Source organism: Coccidioides posadasii, chromosome 3 (assembly GCF_018416015.2).
Source record: "Coccidioides posadasii str. Silveira chromosome 3, complete sequence".
In the NCBI taxonomy this organism is placed as follows: domain Eukaryota; kingdom Fungi; phylum Ascomycota; class Eurotiomycetes; order Onygenales; family Onygenaceae; genus Coccidioides; species Coccidioides posadasii.
The window spans coordinates 1,204,885-1,228,198 of NC_089409.1; the positions used below are offsets into that span (position 1 = coordinate 1,204,885).

The following is a 23,314-nucleotide window of genomic DNA, read 5'->3' on the forward strand; positions in this document are numbered from 1 at the left end:
GCTACTCGAGCAATGGCGATGGGGAACTCGATTATTGCGCTAATCAATTGCAATTTGGTGGTATATCGACTCTTTAACACATACAGGTTAAAAAATGACAAGGGTAATCCGGTTACACAGTTTGGCCTCCAACTTCAGCGCAATAAATCCCAGAATAAATTGCCCATCGAAACGCCCGTAATCCAGCAGAAAATAGTCCATTCTCTGTTCGGCTAGTTTAAACAAAAAAAAAAAAAAAAAAAAAAAAAAAAAAAAAAAAAAAAAAGAAAAAGAAGGAGGAGGTGGAGCTTTTCGTTCTTTCATGCTGCTTCAAAGCTGTTTGTAGCTCGCGTGTCCAAGGAACTCTAACTCTTGAGCCTGATAAACCAAAGACGGCTCAATTGGTGGCATAGATTTCCTTGTAGACATACCACGGCTCATCGGGCCCGAAAAATGCCTCCATGAGGCGACATCCGCTCTCCGTTGGTTGACTAAATGCCACCTGCGACTTTGGAATCTCAATTCCGTAGAAGTAATTGCCCACGACACAATCCAACAGGTCCATGGCAATCCCCTTTCTTCGAGACGAAGAAGACGTCCACACTCGCGATATCCCCACAGAAGCTGGCTGCTTCTCCTGACTCAAGGTGATTGACGAGCCATCGAATCTCTCCCCAGATCCTTTGACAGGCTTTTCCCCGTCCCGCTTAACAAGATGAGACTCCCATATCCGTTCAGTCAAGCATAACCCAACGCATTTGCTGTCCTTCATGTGCAAAAACACCTTGAATCGATCAACCTCTTCCTTCGACCCGTTCTTCCTAAACTGCTTCGGGGTGTCGATCTGGCTCCACAGAATCGAATCCTCAATTTCCGGAGAAGAAAGCTCCTTGTTGACCACCTCTAGCACTCGTTTTGCCTGATTCTTCGCTGGTAGAGAGCTCTTGCGATCGATGATCACCACGTATCCCTCGTCAAAACGCGCCGCCTCGTATACCCACCTGGACGCATTCGCGCGCACAAACGCCTTGCCAAGATCAATCCCGTTCGAATTCATGTCGTGAAACTTCTTGTGCAAAGCCATATCCTCCGGGCTAGACGGAACGTACTCCATCCCACACCCGGAACAGGTCTTCCGAATTTCTCCGCCCAGGTCGAGCTGCATCTGCTTCAAGACCGGTGGCTGGTGACTTTGCTGCTGTCGCTGCTTTTTCTTCTGAGGATCAGTCGACGATGGCAGAAAGCTATTCGAGTTCACCTCTGCCAAGGGTGTTCCGCCAGCTGAAACGCTGGGCGTCGACCTCTTCCGCTTGAGGAAGGTAAACGTAGGTTTTCGCGTATTTGCCGGCGGAGGCGTCAGCTGTAGAGCCGGAGGCGATGAAGGCGGAGTGGATAGGTCATCGAGAACATCCTCTGAGAGACTCACGGAGTTGCGACGCGACGGACTGGAGAGCACGGCCGCCGATGACTCGCGTATCGCGCATTCAAGGTTGTTCTCGCTCTCGTTCTGGTCCTTTCCGGCGTCGACGCGTCTTTTCTTCGTGGCTGGACGCGCGGCATCATCCCAGAACTGGCGGATGGGTTTGCTGTAAGTTCGCATCATGAGACCCCTATTTGTGGTGCTGTGTCAGGGCGCGTCGCAAGCTTTCCAGATCAGGGGGGAAGGGGAGCTTGTTTACCTCTTGAATGAGTTGGTCACGGTATATGGCATATCTCGCACGCTGACCATGGGTGCTGTGTAGAGACTCAAGGTGCCAGTACCATGCGTGGATGCTGATGCGGGTGGGAAAGAAAAGATGCGTAGATTCGTCAGGGAGCGTCGAGTGTTGAGTGTCGAGTGTCGAGGGTGTTTTGTTATCAGTCGCCGATTGCGCGGGATCGCCAGCTAGTCCCGTTCGGGCCAAGGGCGAGTGAGCACTTCGACGGCAACCAGCACAATCTCTCAGACCAAAAAAAAAAAAAAAAGGGCGATCCTGCTGTTGATCTCAATCTGCTGTCACACGGTGGAAGAAAGATTATCATCAAATTGAAGGCAGCCTGCAGTCGATGTTCCGCTTGACTCTTTTCCCGGGGATGGGAGAGAGATTGAGTGTGAGACCGAGCGAGAGACAAGGCAGACGGCAGCCTGATCGCTGATTTGCCTGTTGGTTATTAGCGAGCGAGTGAGACCAATGATCTGTTGCTGATTATGATTATTTTAACGGCCGTGTTCAATCCAACTGCAAGGATGCCTACAGATCGTGGGAGAATGCTTTGTCTCAGCATGGGGCGAGAGAGTGTGTGGAGTCTCCCTCCCAGCCGTCGCCAGGTCGCAGCAGCAACCTTAGTTCTCTGCTCAGCCCAGCGCAGCTAATCACAACCTTCCAGCAATCCCCTCAAGCCCGACCTTCGACCAGGCTGCATGCACCTAACTCTAACCCGACAGCGATGATGATTATTCAACTCTTCGCTCCTCGACTCCCCCTCGCAGCTCGAGCGGCCCATCCGGCTGGGAATGCCAGTTCGGGCTTTGTTTCTCCAGACCCAAGGTGCTCGTTGGCCAAATCATGCACTCCCCCAATAGAGCTTACTTGAGAGACAAGGGAAGAAAAAAAAGGTTCCTCGTTTTCTCTCCTTACATCATCATGTGGACGGGCTGGCTATTCCCGGCCTTGTTGCTCCGGTCGCCTTTCGGGGAGCACACCCCCAGCCACTTGAACCTCGTTTCTTGCCCTGCACAACAGACACAAAGCTAGGTCGAAATTGAGCAAAAAAGAAAAAGAAAAAAAAAAAAAAAAGGTGCGGAGATGCTAGGCGATTTGAGAATCTTCTTGATTTCACGGCCTGCGATTTGTCCCCATCCTCTTGGAATTTTTTAAAAGTGTGTCACACATTTCTATGATATCCCTATGTCCATTTGTTTCAATAAAAAAGCAGTATTTGGTTTGTACGAGATTTTTTGCCCCCCTTCGCCTTTGAAGCTGTCAGGTGGCCGACATCCCTGCATCCATTCTCGAAACTTGCTCGCCGCGCAACTTTCATCCCCAATTCCCCAAACGGACGACTTGCCACTTGAGATGTGCTGGCAGGATCAGATGCAGACACTCGTTCCTATCATTCCCGGTGTCCACGTCTGGGTTGCCGGGTTCCGCACCTTGAGTCCATGTTATGTGTATCCCGTTAGTAACAGGATATGAAAGCGCGGCATCTCTCCGTGATGTAGTGCTACTCTGTACGATGCACTACTTCGTCTTCCCTTATCCAACAAAGTCTAGGCCATCGAGCAACAATATTAACCGTTGGGTTTTGAGAATAACAACGTTGGCTACAAACAGCTAACCATGGTAATCAGCTACATCTATGGCACTTTAGCCTAGACGCCAATTGGAGAAGTTGTCTGCGGGGCAACTCTTTTTTTACCCTGATTTCGTCAAAAGACTCTTTGGGGGGAAGAGAGTTTGAGAGGGGGGTGCATCAAATGGGCGTACCTGGCATTAGAAGACTGCCGCTCTTCGTCAGATGGATTCTTGCCTACAAGGGGCAAAAACCCGCGCGCTAAAGGACCTGAGTTGGTTGGTTGGTTAGGTTTGGCAAACTTCCTTCTGCAACCAACAACTGGGATGAGACCTTGCAACACACTAGGTGTTAACTCGTGTCACTGAATATGGTTGGATTTATGCTGCTGTTGTTCAACCGGGGCTTGCTAACAACAATCCTTACAGAATACAAAGTACCGGAAAGCTGATTAGAGGTGCTCTGCTGGTTTGCCATGAAGTATTGGCATGGCGATGTCTGCAACTCTAGCAGAAGGGTGTTGCCAACTTTTTTTTTTTTTTTAGAAGATCAGTGACGGTTCCTGATTATGCTGACATGGCCACTGTCATCTTGTGGGCAGCTGGAAGCAAGGAGCGCAGAACGGTGAGAGTTGCAGAGCGCTCCCATCTCTATTATTTCCTCCCAGTCTGCGAGTTGGGTTCCCAGCTGGCGATTTTTCATCTTACAAACAAACAAAAATAAAAAAAAATTTTACCAACAATTAGTGTCAGCAATTTTGTTGGAGTCTCAAAGCCACGGTAAGAAAGCTGAAGAAGGCAATGAAGAAGAAGGGAAAAAAAAAGCTATCCAGGATCTGGAATGGCTTGCCTGCCGATGCACTGTCAGCGTCAGCATGTCGCTGTTTAGTGCTCAGTGTAAATTCGCAGCTCGCAGCAAAACCTGTCATACAATGCGACGGTTTTCGACCTCTTTTCTTTTTGCTTTTTTTTCCTGCTTTTTTTCTTTTTTTTTGGGGCTGACTCTCGCCTTTTTGCAAATATTGCCGTAAACATAACACTTGCCAGACATCTCGTCAGCTCACAGTGCTATATCAATTGTAGAATAGAGCAGGGAACTTGGTCTCTTGTCTCCCGCCCTGTTCCGGGTTCTGGTACCCCGTAGGAAAGTCTAAAAATATTCGCTGTTTTCGCGGACTTTTTTTTTTAAAAGTGTGCTCGGGGACTTTTCTTTTCTTCCGCTTTCCCCTCTGCCAACCTGTCCCGAACCTCCCAAAACTTGAAAAGATCCAGCTCACGGTCTCTTGACGAGTCTCGATATCCGTCTTCTTCTCTTTTTTTTGTTTCTTCCCTTTTTCTCAATCCCAATCGTCCGGCACTTCCCCGCAATGGCGTCCACAGACCTGGCGAAGAGAAAGCGACCGAGTAAGTAAAAACCAGCCCTGTTTTTCGCTACTTTCCGCCTGCTCCTGCAATTGTTTCAAGCCTGTTGCGAGGCCTGAATCCCGGAACCTGTGCCAGAACGTGCAGCGCCGTTGCAGACAGCTCAGATATTCTCCGTCCATGTCTTGTGCCTTGGGGCTTTGCCCTCATCACCGCCGGTTGATCAGTTAGGTTTCAGTTTGACCACTAACCAGCGAACGTCCGGCTTTCAGCCTTGGAGAGAGATCTTTTTCTTTTTTTTTCTATTCAACGCCTTTGCTCCAAGTTTCCCTTCTTTTTTTTTTTTTTTTTTTCTTTTTTTTTTCTTTTTTTTTTTGCCCTGCCCCATCAAGACGAACTACCTTCTCTCTTTAGTGCTTGTCATCGTCAGTTCTCTGCATCTCGAAGGACACGTACTAATCACGGAATGTCGCTCGACGATCCAGGAACCCAATCCTGCCCGCCTCCCGAGCTTCCACAGCTTGTCGCAGAGCAACATGTTCCTATTCCATCGCACGATAAGGACACGAAGCGACTGATTGTTGTCCTATCGAACGCCAGTCTCGAAACCTACAAGGCGGGTGGAAAGGGTATGAATGGCAAGGACGAGAAATACTCGCTGCTCAACAGCGACGAGCATATCGGTGTAATGAGGAAGATGGGTAGAGATATCAGCGAGGCCAGACCGGACATCACCCACCAGGTGTGCACATTTTGATCTTCCCCCGGCCGTTTTACCCTTTTTCTTTCTTTTTTTTTTTTTTTTTTTTTTTTTTTTTCCCTCGTTTTTTCCCCTCCCATCTCGCTGCAACTTTCAGCTCAGAATGCTTATGGAGAATGCCCTCCCTTGCTTTCAAACTTCAACAGTGCCTTCTCACTCTCCTTGACTCTCCAATCAACAAAGCTGGAAAGCTTCAGATCTACATTCACACCGCAAAGGGCGTCCTAATCGAAGTCAGCCCCACGGTCCGCATTCCTCGCACATTCAAGCGGTTCGCCGGCTTGATGGTCCAGCTGCTACATCGGCTATCGATCCGCTCGACAAACTCGCAGGAGAAGCTGTTGAAAGTGATCAAGAACCCGATCACGGACCATCTACCGCCCAACTGCCGCAAGGTCACGCTCAGTTTCGACGCGCCGGTTGTGCGGGTCAATGATTACATCAGAACGTTGGGGCCCAAGGAAAGTATATGCGTGTTTGTGGGTGCCATGGCCAAGGGCCGCGATGACTTCGCAGATGCGTTCAAAGACGATGCTGTCAGTATCAGCAACTTCAGTCTCAGCGCCAGCGTGGCGTGTAGCAAGTTCTGCCACGCGGCAGAAGATGCATGGGGCATTGTATGAAGGAAAAGGGAAAACAAACTAAAAAGAGAGAATTAGGTCGGCCAATGCAGACCAACCCCAATGGAACAAGCCTCTTTGTATGGGCTTTTTCCCTTTCTAACCTATAGACGCTTACGGAGGTAACGACAGCAGCAGTTTTCACAGCTTTTATCATTACAGACGACGGAAGCCGATTTGCCCGTTCTCACCAAAAAAAGAAAACTCTTAAGAATTAACGACCGAAAAGAAGATGACAATATATTTAACAAAAGAAAAAAAGGAAAAAAAAAATAAAATAAAATAAAATAAAAGAGACAACATCCGTGCTCGCCGGGTTTCTACTCTTGTGCTTTTTCCCCCGTCGAACTCGCCATGCTACCACCTGTCAACCCGGATCTTTTTACATCTGGAATTTGTATGGATGGGAACCATGAGGCCGAGTGGGACCAAGTCAGGTATATAACACAAAAAAAAAGAAAGAAAGTTTACAAACCGTCGAGACCGGGCTCACGATCATAACATCAAGGCCTGAGATCTCTCCTGGCTGGCCTTCCCCCGACCGTGACAGAAGCACAGCGGAATCAGACAGTAACGGCGAAGCAATCAAAACGTATGCTGCGACGACAACGGCCGTGGACCCCTTTTCTTTTTTTTTTTCCTCCCTCCCTCTATCTATTTTATTCTCTATTTGTATTTCCTTTAACTCTGGGGGTTTTTCTTTTTCTTTTTCTTTTCTTTTTTCAACTTTCATCTCTCCCTGCACTGAGGCAAAACTCCCGCTTGGGTCTCGTTCTGTTTTTACAACCAAAACACGGGCGATTCAACAGCCTCTAGGCGAGGATTTTGTTCGTGCAAAATATATTTCCCTATCGTCCTTTATACTATCTTCTGTACGGCTTTCTTCGGATGTATAATTTTTCTTTCCCTCCTTTTCTTTCTTCACGTTACAGGATGTCCTGTTCGCTTTTCCTCAGAATGCTAAATGAGAAAACATGCTCGACCTAGCCTTCAGTCTTCCACGGCACTTGGTTCTTGGTGGACAGTACTTCAACTTACTGCCACCTCTCATTTTTAACCCTCGAGATTAAGGTGTAAATTTTTGAGTATTGTTTTCTTTTCGGGAATATGTCGCCGGGTTAAACGGAGGAGAATAAGGACGACAGGGGAGCAGGCCAGAGCTGTGTAGATATCATTACAGGGAGTTACTTGTCAGTTTGCAAGGAGGATGTATAAATCGTGGTCAGTCGTAACCAACAAGATGTGCTGCAGATGGGCTGCGATATTCTCCGGAGATTCCACGTATGTATTTCGCGAACAACCGGGAGGGCCGGGGGGGAAGTCTGAGCAGCAGCGTCCGTATGCATGAGCACCCAACTATGGAGCTGGGACTCGGTTGCGTTTTGGGCATAATGCCGGGCCGGGAGCTTTGCTTCACTTTGGCGGCCAACTCTCGCCGCCGCCGGCTCCTCTTTGCGTCGATCATGGAAGAGCAAGGGCAATCAGCATTTATTATGTAGTATGTACTGTACATTCATCGTGGTCGCGAGTGTTATCTTCACGTCTTCATGCAGGTTGCAGGGGCCTGTTCGCTGCGTTTTGGCTCGGGAAGACACAGAGTAAGGCATCGATTGGCCTCTATTGGCGTGTCGGTGGCTGCACGCTAAGACCTTGCTCGGGTTCTGCTCGCCTCATCGTCGCAGCGTCGCAGTGGACGGGCTGCGCGTCCGCGAGATCTTGATGGTCAGCTTGACTAACGAGCTTGTCTTCGATCGATTTCGCCGAGCGGTCAAGCCGGCACAGCACGACCGGGACTCCCCTCTCACTCCGTCGCTCACACGCTCTCGCTCTCTCTCGCGCGCTCCCCAAAGTCCCACTTCTCTTCTTGTCGTCGCCGTGCATTTCGGAGTCACCATCAGGCACGAATGGATCCGCCAGCCCCACGCCCTGATTCGCACGCGCGAGTCACGGATCTCCCTCGTCTGCCCACTCTCCTTTGGCTGCACAGGAACCCAGAAAGAAATGCACGATCTCCCATAGGACCGCCTCCCGACCACATCATGCATCGAACAGCCAGCCCTCGAATCAGAGCCAGCAGAAAGTGATGCGGTGTTTCAACACGCTCTCACCCTCTGGCTTTGACTCTCTCTCTCTCTCTGTCTCCACTTCCACCCTGCCACTGTTTTGTCTCAGAGCCAACTGCCCTGTCGTTGCTTCCGCTGGGTATCTAACGTACCTCGCTGGACCAACAACGTGCGGCACCAAGAGGGACAAAGATCCGAGTGCTGGGCTGGACCCCCCAAGCCGGGCCCTCTAGAGTGCCACCCCCGAGGCCTCTGTATGTACATCCGGTGTCAGTCTCTTGCCCCGTGGACCCAGCGAACTGTGATGCTTTTTTTCGGCTGGAATGGCGGTGATTTGTTCCCGTCCAAGCATCGCGGGCCGCTTCACGATTTCGATGCGACCCTTTTTAATTCCTGCCAGATTCCCCGATGCTCTTTGTTCTCTTGTATTTATTTTTATTTTTATTTTTATTTCCGTTCTTCATATATTAAAAAGGATTTGTCCTTTTTTTTTAAAACGCTTCATTAACTTGAGTATCACGGTCGGGTACGGACGTGGCTCTTGCTACCCTTGAAAGAGAGCTCGGAGAGTAGCATAAACATTCTCGTTTCTTATAAATTATCTAGTCTTTATCCTCAACTTGTTTGCTTGTCCGTTGCTATCCGTTTAATGGATAGCCTAATTTGACCATTCATTCCAAGTGTCTGTGCTACCCATTCCCGTCTCTCGTGAGCCTGTCTCGACTCTCTCGTCCTCCCGCGGATAAAACAGCGCAAGCCGGCCCATAAGCCTGCCGTCGCACGAAAATCTTAATCTACACGAACTGCCAGCCTCTGTTCGCATATTTCTTTTTTTTTTTTTTTTTTTTTCTCTTCTTTTTGCCCTACTCGGACAGTGTACAACAGTTCCACCATGCCTGTTTCACATCTCACGCTTACGGTCTCGAACCTACCTCAATCGACGTCCTTCTTCCTCTCCTGCCTGCAGCCTCTGGGTTATAAATTTATCGGCCGACATGAGAACAGCATTGGATTCGGCGCTGAGCCGGGAAAGCCAGCGGACTTCTGGATCGCCGAGGAAAGACCAGGGTGAGTCGCGCAAATCTTACCCTACTACGATCTTTGACAGCTTGGTATGGAGCGCTGATGTGAACCTTTTTTTTTGTAATAAAAAAGAGTGCCGGCCGGTGCTGCCCACATTGCATTTCCAGCTCCATCCCGCGAAGCTGTCAGTGCTTTCTTCATCGCCGCGCTTAAAGCAGGAGGAAAGATCCATGGAGAACCATGTCTGCGAGATGCGGAGCAGGGTTACTTCAGCGCTGCGGTGATTGATTTCGATGGAAACAGCATTGAAGCCGTCAATCGGTGCCAAGACAGCAGAGAGAACGATCGAGCGTTGACCGTGGTTGAGAATGGATCGTATGTCTCCAGGGCTATGTCGTCCAAGAGCCGAGCTCCTAAATCGGAGGTCGGATCCGTTGCACAGAGGAGCACCGTCAGCGCTGCGAGAACCGTGCCGACAATCGAGCAAAAGGCGAGGTCGGCTGTTTCATCGGTGAAACAGCCGTCAATCCAGTCTGCTTACCAGCCGTCGATGCAGCCCTCAATGCAGCCATCGATCCAGCAATCTTCTCAGACACCACCACAGACCACCATGGCGAAACCAGGCGACAACTTGAACGGCGCTAAGGCTGTCGTGGGCACGCTCCTCGGTGCAGCAGCCGGAGCTGCAATCGCATATGCGATGGTCAAGGGGGAATCGCAGTCCCAAGCCGAGACCGCTCCACCACAGTACACCGAAGAGCCACTCGCTTATTCGACTGAGAAAGCACCAACAGAGTACAGGGCCATCGAGGCAGCGCCACAGAGAGCAATGTCCGTGGATGATGGAATGTCTGCGTATGCCCATACGATGTATTCTAAGAACCCCCGCGCAAGCACAATCTTCGAAGGGCTCGAGCAATGCACGCAGCTGCTCAGCAAGGCCGCCAGCCTGGCTGGTGGCAACCAGAGCCAGGGCCCTCCTGACATCCGTCGCGCCTCGAGTGGAAGCGTAGTTTACAGCGCTGGATCCAACGCCGACATGCCCATCCGCGCCATCGAGGGAGTGCCAGAAGACTTCGAAGACCAGATGTCCTATTACAACAAGAATCCCAGTACTTTCATCAGCAGCTTCACGGAGCGTCCCCGTCGACGCTTCGAGGAAGACCGACGAAGCAGCTACTCAGGCCACAGCAGCGTCGTCTCCTCGTCCACAGTCAAACCACCAAAGTCAACCCACTCCCGACCGTCCTCGCATCACTCCCACTCCTCCCGCTCCATCATCACCATCAACGACATCTACGACAAATCCTCCTCCACATCGCGCCATCCCACCGCCTCCGTCTACTCCGCCACCCACTCAGCCCGCAACATCCCGCTCCCCAGTGGCTCCGTGACCACCATCTCCACCTCCACCACCTCGCGCAGCAAACGCAGCAGCCACCACTCGCACGCCAGCTCCGTGGCCCGCCACGTGCCCCTCCCCGCCAGCGTCGCTGGCACAAACACCATCTTCCTCGACGACGTCGATGTCGACTCGCATGTCACCCTACCCACAATCCTTCCCGATGGCGCCAGCCGTGTGTCGCGCAGGAGCTCACATGCCCCATCAACGTCGTCGAGGCGGCGATCGCGTTCGGGGTCGCGCAAGGGCTCGGTGGCGAGCGTCAACACTCTGCGGAGCAGTAAGTTCGATGAGCCGGTTAAGCCGAGTGATAGTGTTAGTCAGGTGGGGAGCAACGCGGGATATTCAACGACGTCGAGGAGGAGTGGACGCAGTAAGCGATAGAGAGAGAGAGAGAAAGAGCAAAAGAGCGAATGTTTTGAGATGGGGAGTTTGTGATGCATGCCACGGGTGAAGCAGAGCGACGTTTTTGCATAGGAATGGTGCTGCGGTTTGCTTTATGCTACCTGTCTTATTTGCTTCTGTTCTCATGACTTTTTCATCAATCTGTTTGGTGTGTCTTTGTTTCTTTGTCTACCTGGTTTAGGTCTTCTTCCTGTTCTTCTGGGGGGAGTTTGCAGGTTTCCTGTCTCATTTCTCGTCTAAGGTATGGCTTTATAAGTCCTTTCCACTTCCTTTCGTCTAACCTCTTTTAATCAGACAAAATTATTTATTTTTTGTGCTTCTCTTTTCTTCTTTGCTAGACATGTTCACTGCTATAACCCACTGCATAGAGGGAAGACCATAGATATTTTGGGCCAGTCTGTACAGAGAAACAAGTGGATAAAATCAGAATACATATTTAAGCGCAGCTAAATGCCTCTTAGGAATATATAAGCAGCACAGGCCAACAAATCTCCGTTCACAACTCAATCTAACTCAAGTAGTCACTATTTATATCTTATATGTAGCAGAAAAAGGGGAAAGTAAAAACCTTCCTCAAAACAGAGAAATTGCAGATGGATATATCATTGAAGAGGAATGAATGCATGTTCAGCAAAAGACCGAATAACAGAGAGAAAACGAGCCACCCAGAAAAGCAGAAAGGGAGGGAAGAAAACGCAGCCCACGGCGTGCTATGGTCTCACCAGCATCAAGTCAAAAATGCTAGAAGTTCCCAAGTAGTCACAACCGGAGACAGCGAAGACAAGGTACTCGAACAGTGTCAATTCAACTGTTGTCGAAAATTTAAAGAGAACAACATGGCGAAGACAAGAATGACACACGAAAGACTCGGACTTGTGGTACACGATGCTGGTTTGTTAAAAGAATCCTCGCGAGGCAGTGTACGGTAGGAAGTAGTGTGCATGCATAACATAAAATGCTCGTCATATTTGGATTTCGTTAATAAAGGAAGATACGGAGCATGGACGGTTCTAAAATGAGCTGGCCGGAGAATACCAAAAGGGCAGTTTTGGCCAGCAACACACAAAAACACCACCACCCAAGTTCATACACCCGTCGCATTATTTATCAAACCCAGGAAAATGCACCACATGCCGTTACAGGGTAGTCATGCTGTCATGCTTGGCTCGTCCCCACTCCGCCATCACCATTCACCTTATCAAATAGCATACTTCCGTGTCCATTCACGAGCTGTGGCCTCGTATCTAGGACGGTCGGTCTTGTACACGTGGGCAATCTCAGGAACCAAGGGGTCGTCAGGGTTAGGGTCAGTAAGCATAGAGCAGATGGACAACAGAACTAGTACACGTTAGAAGGGTGCGAGCAAAAGAATCCACGGATCCACAAGCTATACCTTTAGAGATGGTAAGAGCAGGACTCCACTGATCTCTCAGAATGTCAAGGCAGATGCTTCCATTTGAGTTGATGTTAGGGTGGTAAATGCGGGTGGTGAAGTTGACCTTTGGCGGCTTGAAAGGATAATCGGTAGGGAAATGGATAGCTAAAAAGAAGACGCCGCCGGAGTATGGACTGTCGCCCTGTTGGAAACAACCGTTAGCCCTTGATATGCCGCACTGAGCTGGGCATAGAGCAGGAAAAGCATCGTCGTGCCATAGCCTGAACTAATATTGCTCATGCCTATTTTTTTTCAAGAGAAACTCACAGGTCCCATGATAGTAGCTTGCCAGTGAAACTAAAGCAGAGTCAGTTTTCACAATCTCGATAAACGAACAATGCCGAATCGCATATTGCGGTGCGCAACGCTGAAACGCTCCCGACACGCGACACAAACACGGGGTTTGGCGGGTAACATACCAGATCATCTCCAACTGGGCCTGCGGAGCAGGATGAAGGAGGATCGCTGCGGATTGCTAGTCAGCTTTCTGTCTTGCAAAAACGGCGGTATATGGCGCCTTTGGGCGGCAAGCCCGTGGTGGTCAAGGGGAGGCCGGCGTTTGTTATGCCCCGCAAGTGGGGTTGTTATTCAGCCCAAGGCACACCCAACGAAAAAAATGGGAGTCACTCACCGGCCGAGATCTGAGAGTTCCTTGTTGATCCGCTTGAGAGCCATCAGGAAGGATGTGTGTATGTGAAGAGAAGGAGATGTGTGAGAGAGGGAGGAAGGAAATCTTGAGGAGTGTAGGGTGGTGTGTCTGTTTCAGGTTGGCAGAGATGCAGCGATGAGGCCTGGAAGGAGGGACGGGTTAGCAGCGCACCGAAGAAGCTGGGGTTTCCAGAGGGTAGAGAGGAGGGTTAAATAGTGGCAGCGTGGAGGATACCTACCGGGGAGCGTGTGGTAGTGATTTGCACAGAGGAGCAAAGGGGTTATGTTGAGGTTTAAGGGAGTCTAAGTGATTCAAAGAAGATGGTAAGACGGACGGGGAGGCGGAGTGCGAAAGAAAAGAAAAGAAGTGGAAGTCGAAACGCCCGTATCAGCCCTGTATTACCGCTGAGTCATCCCCTGCCTGCCGCGGGGCCGTTGCCGTACTTACACGAACCGCCGGTAAAGAAAACTCGCCCTTGACCGGACAAAAGTGGTTCCGAAGAAGCGTCGTGGGCATCGCCACACTCTTGACTAAGCAGCAATGATAAGATAAGGCCATGGGTGTATGTACCGCACGTACCGATACGGTTTCTTTTCTTCCGTAAGGGGGTGTAATACATACACAAATCTTACGTCCATCTTACATGTCCTGTACACTGGGCAGAAGACAAGCATCCCAACCAGGCGAAACGCTTCTTTCAGTGTCAAATGATTCGTTTCGGGTGACGGCAGCAATCCTCTGTCATCAGTGAGTGGTGTGGGCGCCCTGTATTTCAGGGAAGCATCACTAAATATAGATGACTATCCTAGCGGGGTGTTAATTTATATTACAGCGTGATTCGTGCCTTGCTCCATAAGCGCCCACAGCTAACTCTACTTTGTGGCCAACCCGGAAAGCTGTCGCTGTGCCATTGTCATGCGTGATGATGCATTGTTCGTGTACCTTGTAAACTAGTGAGTTTAAGATAGTTAGTTAACTTACACAAAAGGGTTTGCTTATCTAACAATCTATATAAGTAACTCCACGCCGCTGCGACAATCAAAGCAACAAAACCGGTTTTGTACAGAAGGGACTGGGAAAAAAAAAATAACCTAAATCTAGCAGAAAGCCTGGACGCCGGTGATGGCTCTACCGAGAATCAAACCTAGCATGGCGAGTTAGTATGGGAAAAACCAGGGTTATAAGACAATTTCAGTGGTGCGGAACTGGCTTACTGTGGATATCACTCTGCCCTTCGTATGTCTGCGCAACAAAAAGGTTGGCAACGTGGCGGCCGATGTGGTACTCGTCGCTAGCAGCGTTACCGCCAAAGACCTCCTGTAAACTAAACAAAGAAGTTAACTCAACCAGTCATTGCAGGCGGATCAACGAAAGAGCCACAGGACAGTACGGGGCACAGCTTACGTTCTGGCACCCACAAGCGCCCTGTCGCAGTTCTGCCTCTTGGTCATCGAAATCATCTCCGGCGTGCACTTGCCCTCATCCTTCAATCTCGCAACCTGAACGGCCGCTAGAGTACCATAAGCCGCATCGGTGGCCGCGTCGGCGAGTTTCTTCTGAATCAGCTGGTACTTGGCCAGCGGATTACCCTTGAATTGCTTCCTCTCAATGGAATATGTTCGTGCTCGGTCAATGCAGTCTTCCAACGCACCCATAGTTCCAAACGCTATGCCCAATCTCGCGCTGTTGAGACATGTAAAGGGACCCACGAGACCTTCGACATCGGGGAGCATGTTTTCTTCTGGGACGGGACAGTTGTCGAGCTGGATCATGCCGGTGATCGAGGCGCGGAGGGCCGTTTTATTCTTGATAGCTGGTGTCTCCAGCGTGCCAGGAGGGCATTGATCGCGCTGGACGATGAAGCCCTTGATTTTACCGGTGGACTCAAGTTTAGCCCAGACAAGGAAAAGATCGGAGATAGGGGAGTTAGTGATCCAGGTCTTCGCGCCGGTGAGGGAGTAGTATCCCTTCTTCGTGGGATGCGATCTCGCGACAGTCTCCATAGAGCCGGGATCGGATCCATGATTAGGCTCAGTAAGCCCAAAGCAGCCGATTAGCTTGCCCTTGGCGAGACCGGGAAGATATTTCTCCTTTAGCTCTTTGGTACCGAATTCATGAATGCCAGTCATTATCAGGGAGCTCTGCACGGACATGCCAGATCGGAAACCAGAGTCAACACGCTCCACTTCCTTCGTGATCAGCCCGGAGGCGACGGTGCTAACACCGGCGCAACCATATCCCTCAATCGTAGCTCCTAGCAAACCCAGCTCTCCCATCTCTTGTAGCATTGTCTTGTCGTAGTCCTCATTCCGATATGCCTCTATATGGAGGAGGGGTCAACATCAGCTGCACTCGTCCCAACCTCAAAAGCGGTAGAGCTGTACGTACCCAGTACCCTTGGCATCAAACGTTCCTGGCAGTACTGTCTCGCTGTCTCCGCAATGGCCAATTCTTCCGGGGTATAGAGATTTGCGGCATTCAACGGATCCTGCCAATCGAATCTGGCAGCGGAGGAAGAGGCACACCGTCTGCTAAGGCTACTGGATGTGGCCTTGGTTACGTTGAGAGCACCACGCGCAGTGCGACCCAGTAGTGAAGTATTCATCGTGGATGATAAGAAGGACTAAAAGGAATAGATTCCTAAAAGGAGAGGAGGTAGAAACGTTAACTTCCTGAATCTCAGTTGACCGTCCAGCATAGAGCTTCAAAGCGTTACCTTGAATGAAAGAATTGCTCACGAAGAAGAGAGTGGAGATTGTCTTTTTCCCCTTGGTAGCGAGTACGGTGCTTCAGGAAAAAACACACACACACACACACACATATATATATATATCTCTAAGCACCAACCCAAAAAGGAGGTATGACCCCGAAGCGCAGAATGAGTCGGAGATCGCCAGCAAATGCGGTGCGGTGCGGAATCTACCTACCCGCGGAACTGCCGTAGGTTTCGGGTAATTTTGATTACCACGGTGTAATGTCGAGGTATTCCATTGCATCATTGTCCAATGCCTGAAAGAGCGCCGAGAACCACAGAAGTACAGCCCCTTTCACAGGAAATTGGTGGTTGATATGTCCAATCATACTCTCATGCTATGGAACAGTTTTGATACCTTGTGGAAGTCATTGCTATTCCCCGAATTCTCTACTTTTGTAGCCTCATGCGCCGGCTACTGGATTATCTAAGCCTCTGGGTTCGGTGTAATATGCCGGTAACGCTAACGCGTCGTGGGCCTCGCCCGACACCACTGAGACGGGGTGTGGATCAGGGAGTATTTTGTCTGCAGACGTTCGGTAGAAACAAGGATCCTGATTTGAAGATACCTTCGTTGGACAGCAGGCAGAGAGCCCATCATTCTTGAATGGTGGACTCATCTTGCATTCCGCCACAATTTCCGCATAGCCAACCTCTGATATCGGGCCGAATCTCATCTGCCGTTGCGGCACTATTTACAGTTTCGCGGCATCATTTGATAGGACAAAGTGCCATCTCAGACCTAGCATATCTATCCAGCCATCTCCATGTGGCAAGTCAAAAGATCGTGCCGCAGAAAAAATGCGATCTAGTTTTTGTTTCCCCTGAACTGCGATGGTGATTGATACCAAACCGTCGCTTGCACCTTCTTTACCTTCAACAAAGCTCATCCAGGCATTGGTGAATTGCAAGTTTTCGCGAGTCCTCGGAACGCCGAATACCTCTTCCCACTGATTTAACGCGGCTTCTATATCCAAGTCACCAGGCTCTAGACGGCAGTGAATGCCGACTAGATGAAGATGGGAGCAGCGCCTCATCCCGGCAGAGTAGGAGGCATAGTCCGACCCGCAAGCATGCCACTGCGAGAACTGAGATGCCAGCGGCTCCGGGTTTGCGGGCGTTGCACGGTGGGAGTCAAGTTCAGGCATCATACCGCCTTCGCGCAATATGGTTAGCCATGCCCATTACAATCGGTGGGGCCACCTCACTGCTGCGTTCTAACCTTTTATGCGCTTTGGATGATACTGAATACAAACACTATCGGGCAACCTATGACTGAAGATGACTTTACCAAGGCCCTTCGACTCGATGAACGCACGCCGCCAATCAGCATCCATGGTCTGCATGATGATCATGTAGCCCCCATCCCCCCTCTTGGACAGAAGCCTGCCGGCAGTTGTGCCCGATTTTGTCGGTGACACGACCTGCAATGAGCTCAGAGCGTTGCCACTTGATATTATACCTGAACATCTTACCTCAATGACGTCGCCGCCAATAGCAACTGGGTTTGTAGTTAGTTTATAATGCCCGTCAAACCGGGAAGTGCAACGTCTATTGTTGTGTTTGTCTTGCTCACCCAGGATGTTTCTTAGGCCCCATTTCGCTACTCCAGGATCAATAAAAATCACCTCTGTTCCGAGAACGGAGGTCTTTCCCGAAACATTCAGTAAGCTAATTGTCTAGACGTTTGATGATCATGCTGGCTTCTTCCATACCAGTAAACTCTCCGCGCGATCGATATCATGCGCAACAAGGGCGATCTGCCGCAGCCGTGTCGGCGCTGGCCCAGGCAAGATTTCACCGTTATAACTCATATTTCTTGACTTTGGTATTGGAAAACAGCACCAGTATACCGGAGAGTGCTTTTATTGCTAATGAATGGTTCTATGGTATGAATTTCAAGTAGATGGGGAGGAATGGCCTGATCATGTTAATAAACTTGAACGTACGGAGTCCAATACTCTGTAGAGCCTCGGCATACTTCCCCGCCTAGGACGGTCTAGATCGGGAAACCGAAAGAGTGAAGTTTGGGGTTTGCAAACGCCCGAAGATGAACGTAAGAGGCAGCAACTTCTACTTTATCGTAAATAGGACATGCAGCCCAGGAAGTAGGCAATACGTCTCGCCTTTGGGCTCCCGGGGCGGCGTTTTCCAAAAGATGGCAATGCCGACATGAGCATGAAATGGCCTGTTTGAATCCAATAGCATCCCATGCAGTGCCTCAACTGGAAGCTGAGGTGGCAAAGCAATCTGGAGTAGAAGCCGAAATAACTTCAGAACATAGACGACCGCGCCGTACTCCAGAGAGTCATGTCAATGAGTTCCAGCATTTTTAGATTGCCGTTATGGTCCCTTCATATTACGCTAAACTAAACTTGGTAAAATTGGATCGCGCTTGGCGGGAAGCTCGACGCGCCTTCGCGTCATTGCTTGCCCCGATACCAGCTGCGGGTTTTGAACTGCTCAACCAAAATTCAAGTGCTCCAATATTTCAGGATCTAATATCTTTTTTTTTTTTTCCCCGAAGCACTATTTAACTACATAGCCATGGGTATAAAGCGTGCGTTTCCACTCAATTACTAGCTACACGACAAGTTAAAGAGATGTGCTGAGACTCGTCTATAGATCTATATCAGATAATATCTGAAAATGCGCCCGACGCGATCAAAGTCGGTGAAATTAAGAATCACTTTGGGAGGAAAGTTGCTATAGTATGTTCCATCCCATTGAGCTTGGTATCCCTTGAACTATCCGCTAACGTATACCTTTTCGCGACATCAGGATGCGTACGCTATCCCCATTTCCCTCTTATTACAACCAGATCCGATTCTAATAGATCAATTATAGCTCCATGAGCATATACAGCTTCCTCATAGCCGTTCGCTCCGACGGCCAGCAGCTCATGAACGAGTCCGGCGAAACCACCTCTCATCTGATGGGATTTTTCTACCGAACCCTACGCATGGTAGATAATGGTATAAAACCTCTGTATGTCTTCGACGGTGCTCCTCCTAAGCTTAAATCCGGTGAATTGGCCAAGCGCATGGCGCGTAAGCAAGAAGCTGCCGAGCAGCATGAGGAGGCGAAGGAGACGGGCACGGCGGAGGATGTGGAGAAGTTCTCGAGACGCACGGTGAGGGTGACGAGGGAACATAACGAGGAGTGTAAGAAACTGTTGAAGTTGATGGGGATACCGTACATAGACGCGCCTACGGAGGCTGAGGCGCAGTGCGCAGTTTTGGCCAGGGCAGGGAAGGTATATGCCGCTGCATCAGAGGATATGGATACATTGTGTTTCGATTCGCCTATTTTGTTGAGACATCTCACGTTTAGTGAGCAGAGGAAGGAGCCTATTCAGGAAATACACTTGGAGCGGGTCTTGGAAGGGTTGGGAATGGATCGGAAACAGGTACATCTTTTACTTGTTTTCCACTTGAGGAGGCAGCACTGACATGGTTAAATTATACAGTTTGTCGACCTATGCATACTTCTGGGCTGTGACTATGTCGACCCAATCCCCAAAGTTGGGCCCAACACAGCACTCAAAATGATCCGCGACCACGGCTCGCTAGAAAAGGTAGTCGAAGCCATGGAAAACGACCCCAAGAAGAAATATACAATTCCGGAGGATTGGCCATACGAGCAAGCCCGTGATCTCTTTTTCGAACCCGATGTGCGCCCTGCGGATCACCCAGAATGCGACTTTAAGTGGGAGTCTCCTGATGTGGAAGGGCTAGTCAAATTCCTCGTGGAAGGGAAGGGCTTTAGTGAGGATCGGGTACGTAGCGGAGCGGCAAGATTGCAGAAGAATTTGAAAACGGCGCAGCAGTCGCGGCTGGAAGGCTTTTTCAAGCCGGTAGCGAAGACGGAGGAGGAGAAGGCAAGTTTGAAGAGAAAGCACGAGGAGAAATTGGAAGCGGCTAAGAAGAAGAAAAAGGAGGATGCGAAGGCGAAAAGAGAAGCAAGATCGAGACCGAAAGGCACTTCGTAGTAATATTCATCATGGGTGGGAGTTTTGGGAGTTTTGAATTTTTTGTCTATCTAGCTATCGCACGAGAGGTATATTTTACTCCTTGGAATGATTCCCTTGAGGTGCTCCGGAGAGGTTCCTTGTGTTTGCCGAACCGTATCCTAAAGAATCACATAATTTGCAAACACACTGCTGCTCTTTACATTTTCTGCGTCTATTCGTAATGCGGCTGTACGGTTCTAGCCTATACTCTGAAGACATTTCAGTATCATCTCTATAGTGCGGATAACATTGATTCTGAGGCCACACATCCTCCATCAGACCCATTTCGCACGACGAGCAAAGTCAGCTAACTTGCACAGCCAGTGGAATAGGTTATATGGATTGATACAAGTCCACAGAAAGCCAAACTAGTTCCATAACCTCGCCTCAAATCCCTAGTATCTATTAAGTTATGAGCCCTTGGGCTGCCAACATGCTTAACTAGTTAACTAGTTATTTGACCAATAGAGAGTGTGCTGTCCATGAAATCCAGAGAAATGGAAAAGCCTGAATAGGTGAGTCCAAGAAGTGGACTCAATTCTCTGCAGAGGACAGTTAATAACAAGAGCACAGAGTACTCTGGAGTAATCTGTTAGAAATCCCCAAACAGCCAGAAGGTTCATTCAACTATCCCTACTAACAGTTAAGTAACTAACTAGTTGGTTCATTCAAGGCTGAATGCTCCTTCATGTGACCCACACATCTTGAGGTCCACTTGTCAAGCATCAAAATACCCCAATACTTCAGACATTGATCAGACTTGAGAGCTCCAAACTTCATACTGCTGCGAGCAAATAAAAAGCTTGCTTAAAAGCTACATACACAATCCAGAATGGAGCACAGAATACAGATATATTCACATCCAGTGCAACAGAATTAAAGGCCACAGCTTGCCACAGTGGCAACCGGAGACTCGCAGAACAATATGCAAAAAAGAGCCATTCTATTCAAGCTTGCATTATAGAACGGCCTTTGCAACCAAGATGTATTCTGTGCGTGATTTCTTTCCTCCACTTGAAATTACCCACTTATCTGCTCAGTAGCTGGTAAGCTTGGATTCCAAAAGATTTTGAATATTTGTTTACCTGGTTTATCACCTTCTCTTCTTCCTGATGGCCCCACCAAGCCTTGACATCGCATCTCTGAAAGCTCAGTGCGCCAATATAATGAGCTTCAATTGGCTACTTATGCTAGTTTGTCATTGGAAGTGCCAGACCGGCAGCAGGGCAATTAAGTTGCCTTTAAGAAGTTTGATTTCAGCAAGCTTTGAAAGCTCCATAGTTTCTATGTCACATGATGAAAGTTTGTTGTGAGAATTTTGAAGCTGCTTCTCATCATCACAAGAATTTGCCTTTGGGCGGAGGCAATATGCGTGAATGCTGTGACTGTCACAGCATGAAAAATCACACTCATATTTGCTTGAGGAGCCTAGACAATCTTGTAGGGTTCAGTTTCATATTTCACAACTGACAGCCATTCCAATCCCTGGTATAATGTGACACTTTGCGTTGATGGATAACTCAGCCTGCCCCTATCCTAGCTGTGATGTTCTGAGTCTATCCCAACTGCTTTCGCTGCAAGCTGCAGTCCGGGCTACTGCGTCTGTTTCTCTGCTAGCTTGTCTTCTTGTGATTGCAAGTTATGCCTTCAGCACTCTCTTTCACACCCCACTGAATCGACTGATTTTCTATGCGACATGGGGCAACCTTCTAGCACACGTGGCGGAGTTGATAGCGTGGTCGGGACCTAGGGCTGGGATTACCAGTTCACTCTGCAAATTCCAGGCATTTTTCATTGAATGGTGCGCTAAGAATCGAACCCTATCCTATTCTCTCTATGGACTCACTAAAGTAAACCAGGTTTACATCAGCTGATGCTCTCTGGAATCTATGTATCGCCATCAATGTCTATCTGGTTATATTCCGCCACTATTCCATACCAGAATTACGAAAATTGGAATGGAAATACTTTCTTTTCTGCTACGGATTCCAGTTTATCCCTGCGCTTGTATTCCTTTTCATCAACACAGAATCCAGAGGGAGAATCTATGGCGATGCAATCGTATGTTGACCTTTCCTAAATTGATTTGCCTCGTCACTAATACTACTTTTTGTGTTTGACATCAGACTTGGTGCTGGATCAGCGATCAATGGGGCATACTTCGCCTTAGCGTATATTTTGGTCCCATTTGGTTCTCATTCGTGGTCATCCTTAGTATTTATATTGCTGCCGGCATAAAGATCTACATCATTGAAAGAGGGATTAAGAATTTCGCTGCATATAATTATCCCGTCTTGGATGCCACATCGCCCGACGCTTTAGATGAGCAGCTCTCTGGAAACCCGCCACCTGGCGATGATCAATCCACTTCCATCAACCGCGTGGAACCTGTGTCTGGGGGACAGCAGATAATTGAGACTCAACCTTCCCGCCTACATGGGTCAAAACCTGCGAATCAAGCATCGCCTAACAGTCAAGCTCCCACAGTGGACTTCTCAATCGGTTCTATGTCGCTGCAGACTCAAAACCGAGCCACAAGCAAACATGAACCGGTTTCTCCAGATAATTCGGTGTCTAGCAGACCAACAATTGCTGGAGGATCTGGCGACGCACCTCAGCAAGAGCCCCCCGAAGAAAGTTCTGACAATCTAGAGTCACTACCTGGGGCAGCTAATTTGACGCATCCCACAAGTACTGGGGCTATGGCAGACCTAGAAAGCCAATTGAGCGCACAGACGCCGGGGTCAGAGGAAACTACGACTCGAAGAGGCTTTACCGAAAGGAAAGCAGCCAGAGCTTATGCCAAGCTCGCAAGTCTATATTTCTTGTCTTTACTTGTCACCTGGGTATGGGCTATTTCCTCTCGGCTTTGTTGAAAACGGCTCATTGTTTATCTCACTTACAGATACCCCCAACGTCAAATCGGACATACATATTCGCACACCCGGCCAGCCCTAGCTTCGCACTATTGCTTGCTTCGGGCGTCGCGGTGGCACTACAAGGATTCTGGAACGGTGTCATCTTTTTTAGCACCTCGTGGGATGCGGTTAAATCCTCCTACAAAACCTTGAAATCGCCTCATAACTGGTCTATGCCGGCACTCTTCAGAAGACCTTTCATATTCCTCCACTTTTTAAACGCACTAATACGGGAAGGAAAAATCAGACCTAGGCTTTCGTCGAAGTGATCAGGGGTAGGGTATTATTGAAGTTCGACCTCTGACTCGCTAATGAGTTTTTTGCATTTTGCAACCCCAATTTATGCTGAGCTCACCGAAAATATAGACACCATGTGCCTTCCATCTCTCTAATTGCTTACCAGCGGCCCTGCCTCGTCAAAAAAGAGAGATAAGGAAAAAGGGAAGAAAGAAAAGAAAGTCGCAAAGCACATAAAGAAGCTAATTGAAAGGTGTTCAAAAACAGCCGAACAGAACTTGACATAAACTTGATCAGTTTTAATATAATAAGTTCATACTCCTCCCAAGGTGGACTTGGCTTCGAGGGAAATTTCATCTCACTTTTGCTTGCCGAATGCGATAGCGCCTCTACGCTTTATCCAGAGTAACTGGAGAGCCATAGAC

At 49.1% G+C, this 23,314-nt stretch overlaps 8 protein-coding genes across 8 annotated transcripts; 4 read left to right on the top strand and 4 right to left on the bottom strand.

Annotated features, from left to right (window-relative positions):
• Nucleotides 1-33: 33 nt before the first annotated feature.
• ECO1 (N-acetyltransferase O1 (Establishment of cohesion protein 1)) lies at nucleotides 34-2,538 on the bottom strand. Its single transcript, XM_003066460.2, has 2 exons — nucleotides 1,659-2,538; nucleotides 34-1,589 (listed from the first exon to the last, which is right to left on the bottom strand). Exons 1-2 carry the CDS (start codon nucleotides 1,706-1,708, stop codon nucleotides 377-379), a joined length of 1,263 nt encoding a protein of 420 aa, XP_003066506.2. The 5' UTR covers nucleotides 1,709-2,538; the 3' UTR covers nucleotides 34-376.
• Nucleotides 2,539-4,618: 2,080 nt separating this feature from the next.
• EMG1 (18S rRNA pseudouridine methyltransferase) lies at nucleotides 4,619-5,996 on the top strand (the record flags this gene model as incomplete). The annotated part of the gene is made up of 3 exons (XM_003066459.2): nucleotides 4,619-4,655; nucleotides 5,099-5,355; nucleotides 5,520-5,996. 3 exons carry the CDS (start codon nucleotides 4,619-4,621, stop codon nucleotides 5,994-5,996), a joined length of 771 nt encoding a protein of 256 aa, XP_003066505.1.
• Nucleotides 5,997-8,791: 2,795 nt separating this feature from the next.
• D8B26_005333 (uncharacterized protein) lies at nucleotides 8,792-11,182 on the top strand. Its single transcript, XM_003066458.2, has 2 exons — nucleotides 8,792-9,124; nucleotides 9,212-11,182. Exons 1-2 carry the CDS (start codon nucleotides 8,949-8,951, stop codon nucleotides 10,863-10,865), a joined length of 1,830 nt encoding a protein of 609 aa, XP_003066504.1. The 5' UTR covers nucleotides 8,792-8,948; the 3' UTR covers nucleotides 10,866-11,182.
• A 902-nt stretch (nucleotides 11,183-12,084) lies between these two features.
• UBC4 (Ubiquitin-conjugating enzyme E2 4) lies at nucleotides 12,085-12,996 on the bottom strand (the record flags this gene model as incomplete). Its single annotated transcript, XM_003066457.2, has 5 exons — nucleotides 12,085-12,224; nucleotides 12,280-12,463; nucleotides 12,589-12,618; nucleotides 12,741-12,786; nucleotides 12,953-12,996. The coding sequence occupies 5 exons, from the start codon at nucleotides 12,994-12,996 to the stop codon at nucleotides 12,085-12,087; spliced, it is 444 nt and encodes a 147-aa protein (XP_003066503.1).
• A 961-nt stretch (nucleotides 12,997-13,957) lies between these two features.
• D8B26_005335 (uncharacterized protein) lies at nucleotides 13,958-15,840 on the bottom strand. Its single transcript, XM_003066456.2, has 5 exons — nucleotides 15,687-15,840; nucleotides 15,359-15,610; nucleotides 14,375-15,290; nucleotides 14,185-14,294; nucleotides 13,958-14,114 (listed from the first exon to the last, which is right to left on the bottom strand). Exons 2-5 carry the CDS (start codon nucleotides 15,573-15,575, stop codon nucleotides 14,068-14,070), a joined length of 1,290 nt encoding a protein of 429 aa, XP_003066502.1. The 5' UTR covers nucleotides 15,576-15,610; nucleotides 15,687-15,840; the 3' UTR covers nucleotides 13,958-14,067.
• Nucleotides 15,841-16,417: 577 nt separating this feature from the next.
• On the bottom strand, nucleotides 16,418-17,536 carry D8B26_005336 (uncharacterized protein; the record flags this gene model as incomplete). Its single annotated transcript, XM_003066455.2, has 5 exons — nucleotides 16,418-16,878; nucleotides 16,945-17,146; nucleotides 17,198-17,223; nucleotides 17,299-17,371; nucleotides 17,438-17,536. 5 exons carry the CDS (start codon nucleotides 17,534-17,536, stop codon nucleotides 16,418-16,420), a joined length of 861 nt encoding a protein of 286 aa, XP_003066501.2.
• A 733-nt stretch (nucleotides 17,537-18,269) lies between these two features.
• Nucleotides 18,270-19,875, top strand: FEN1 (Elongation of fatty acids protein 2; the record flags this gene model as incomplete). Its single annotated transcript, XM_003066454.2, has 5 exons — nucleotides 18,270-18,282; nucleotides 18,348-18,433; nucleotides 18,504-18,508; nucleotides 18,570-19,131; nucleotides 19,192-19,875. The coding sequence occupies 5 exons, from the start codon at nucleotides 18,270-18,272 to the stop codon at nucleotides 19,711-19,713; spliced, it is 1,188 nt and encodes a 395-aa protein (XP_003066500.2). The 3' UTR covers nucleotides 19,714-19,875.
• A 1,286-nt stretch (nucleotides 19,876-21,161) lies between these two features.
• D8B26_005338 (uncharacterized protein) lies at nucleotides 21,162-22,921 on the top strand (the record flags this gene model as incomplete). The annotated part of the gene is made up of 4 exons (XM_003066453.2): nucleotides 21,162-21,535; nucleotides 21,594-21,795; nucleotides 21,861-22,580; nucleotides 22,640-22,921. The coding sequence occupies exons 1-4, from the start codon at nucleotides 21,246-21,248 to the stop codon at nucleotides 22,919-22,921; spliced, it is 1,494 nt and encodes a 497-aa protein (XP_003066499.2). The 5' UTR covers nucleotides 21,162-21,245.
• Between the last annotated feature and the right edge of the window lie 393 nt (nucleotides 22,922-23,314).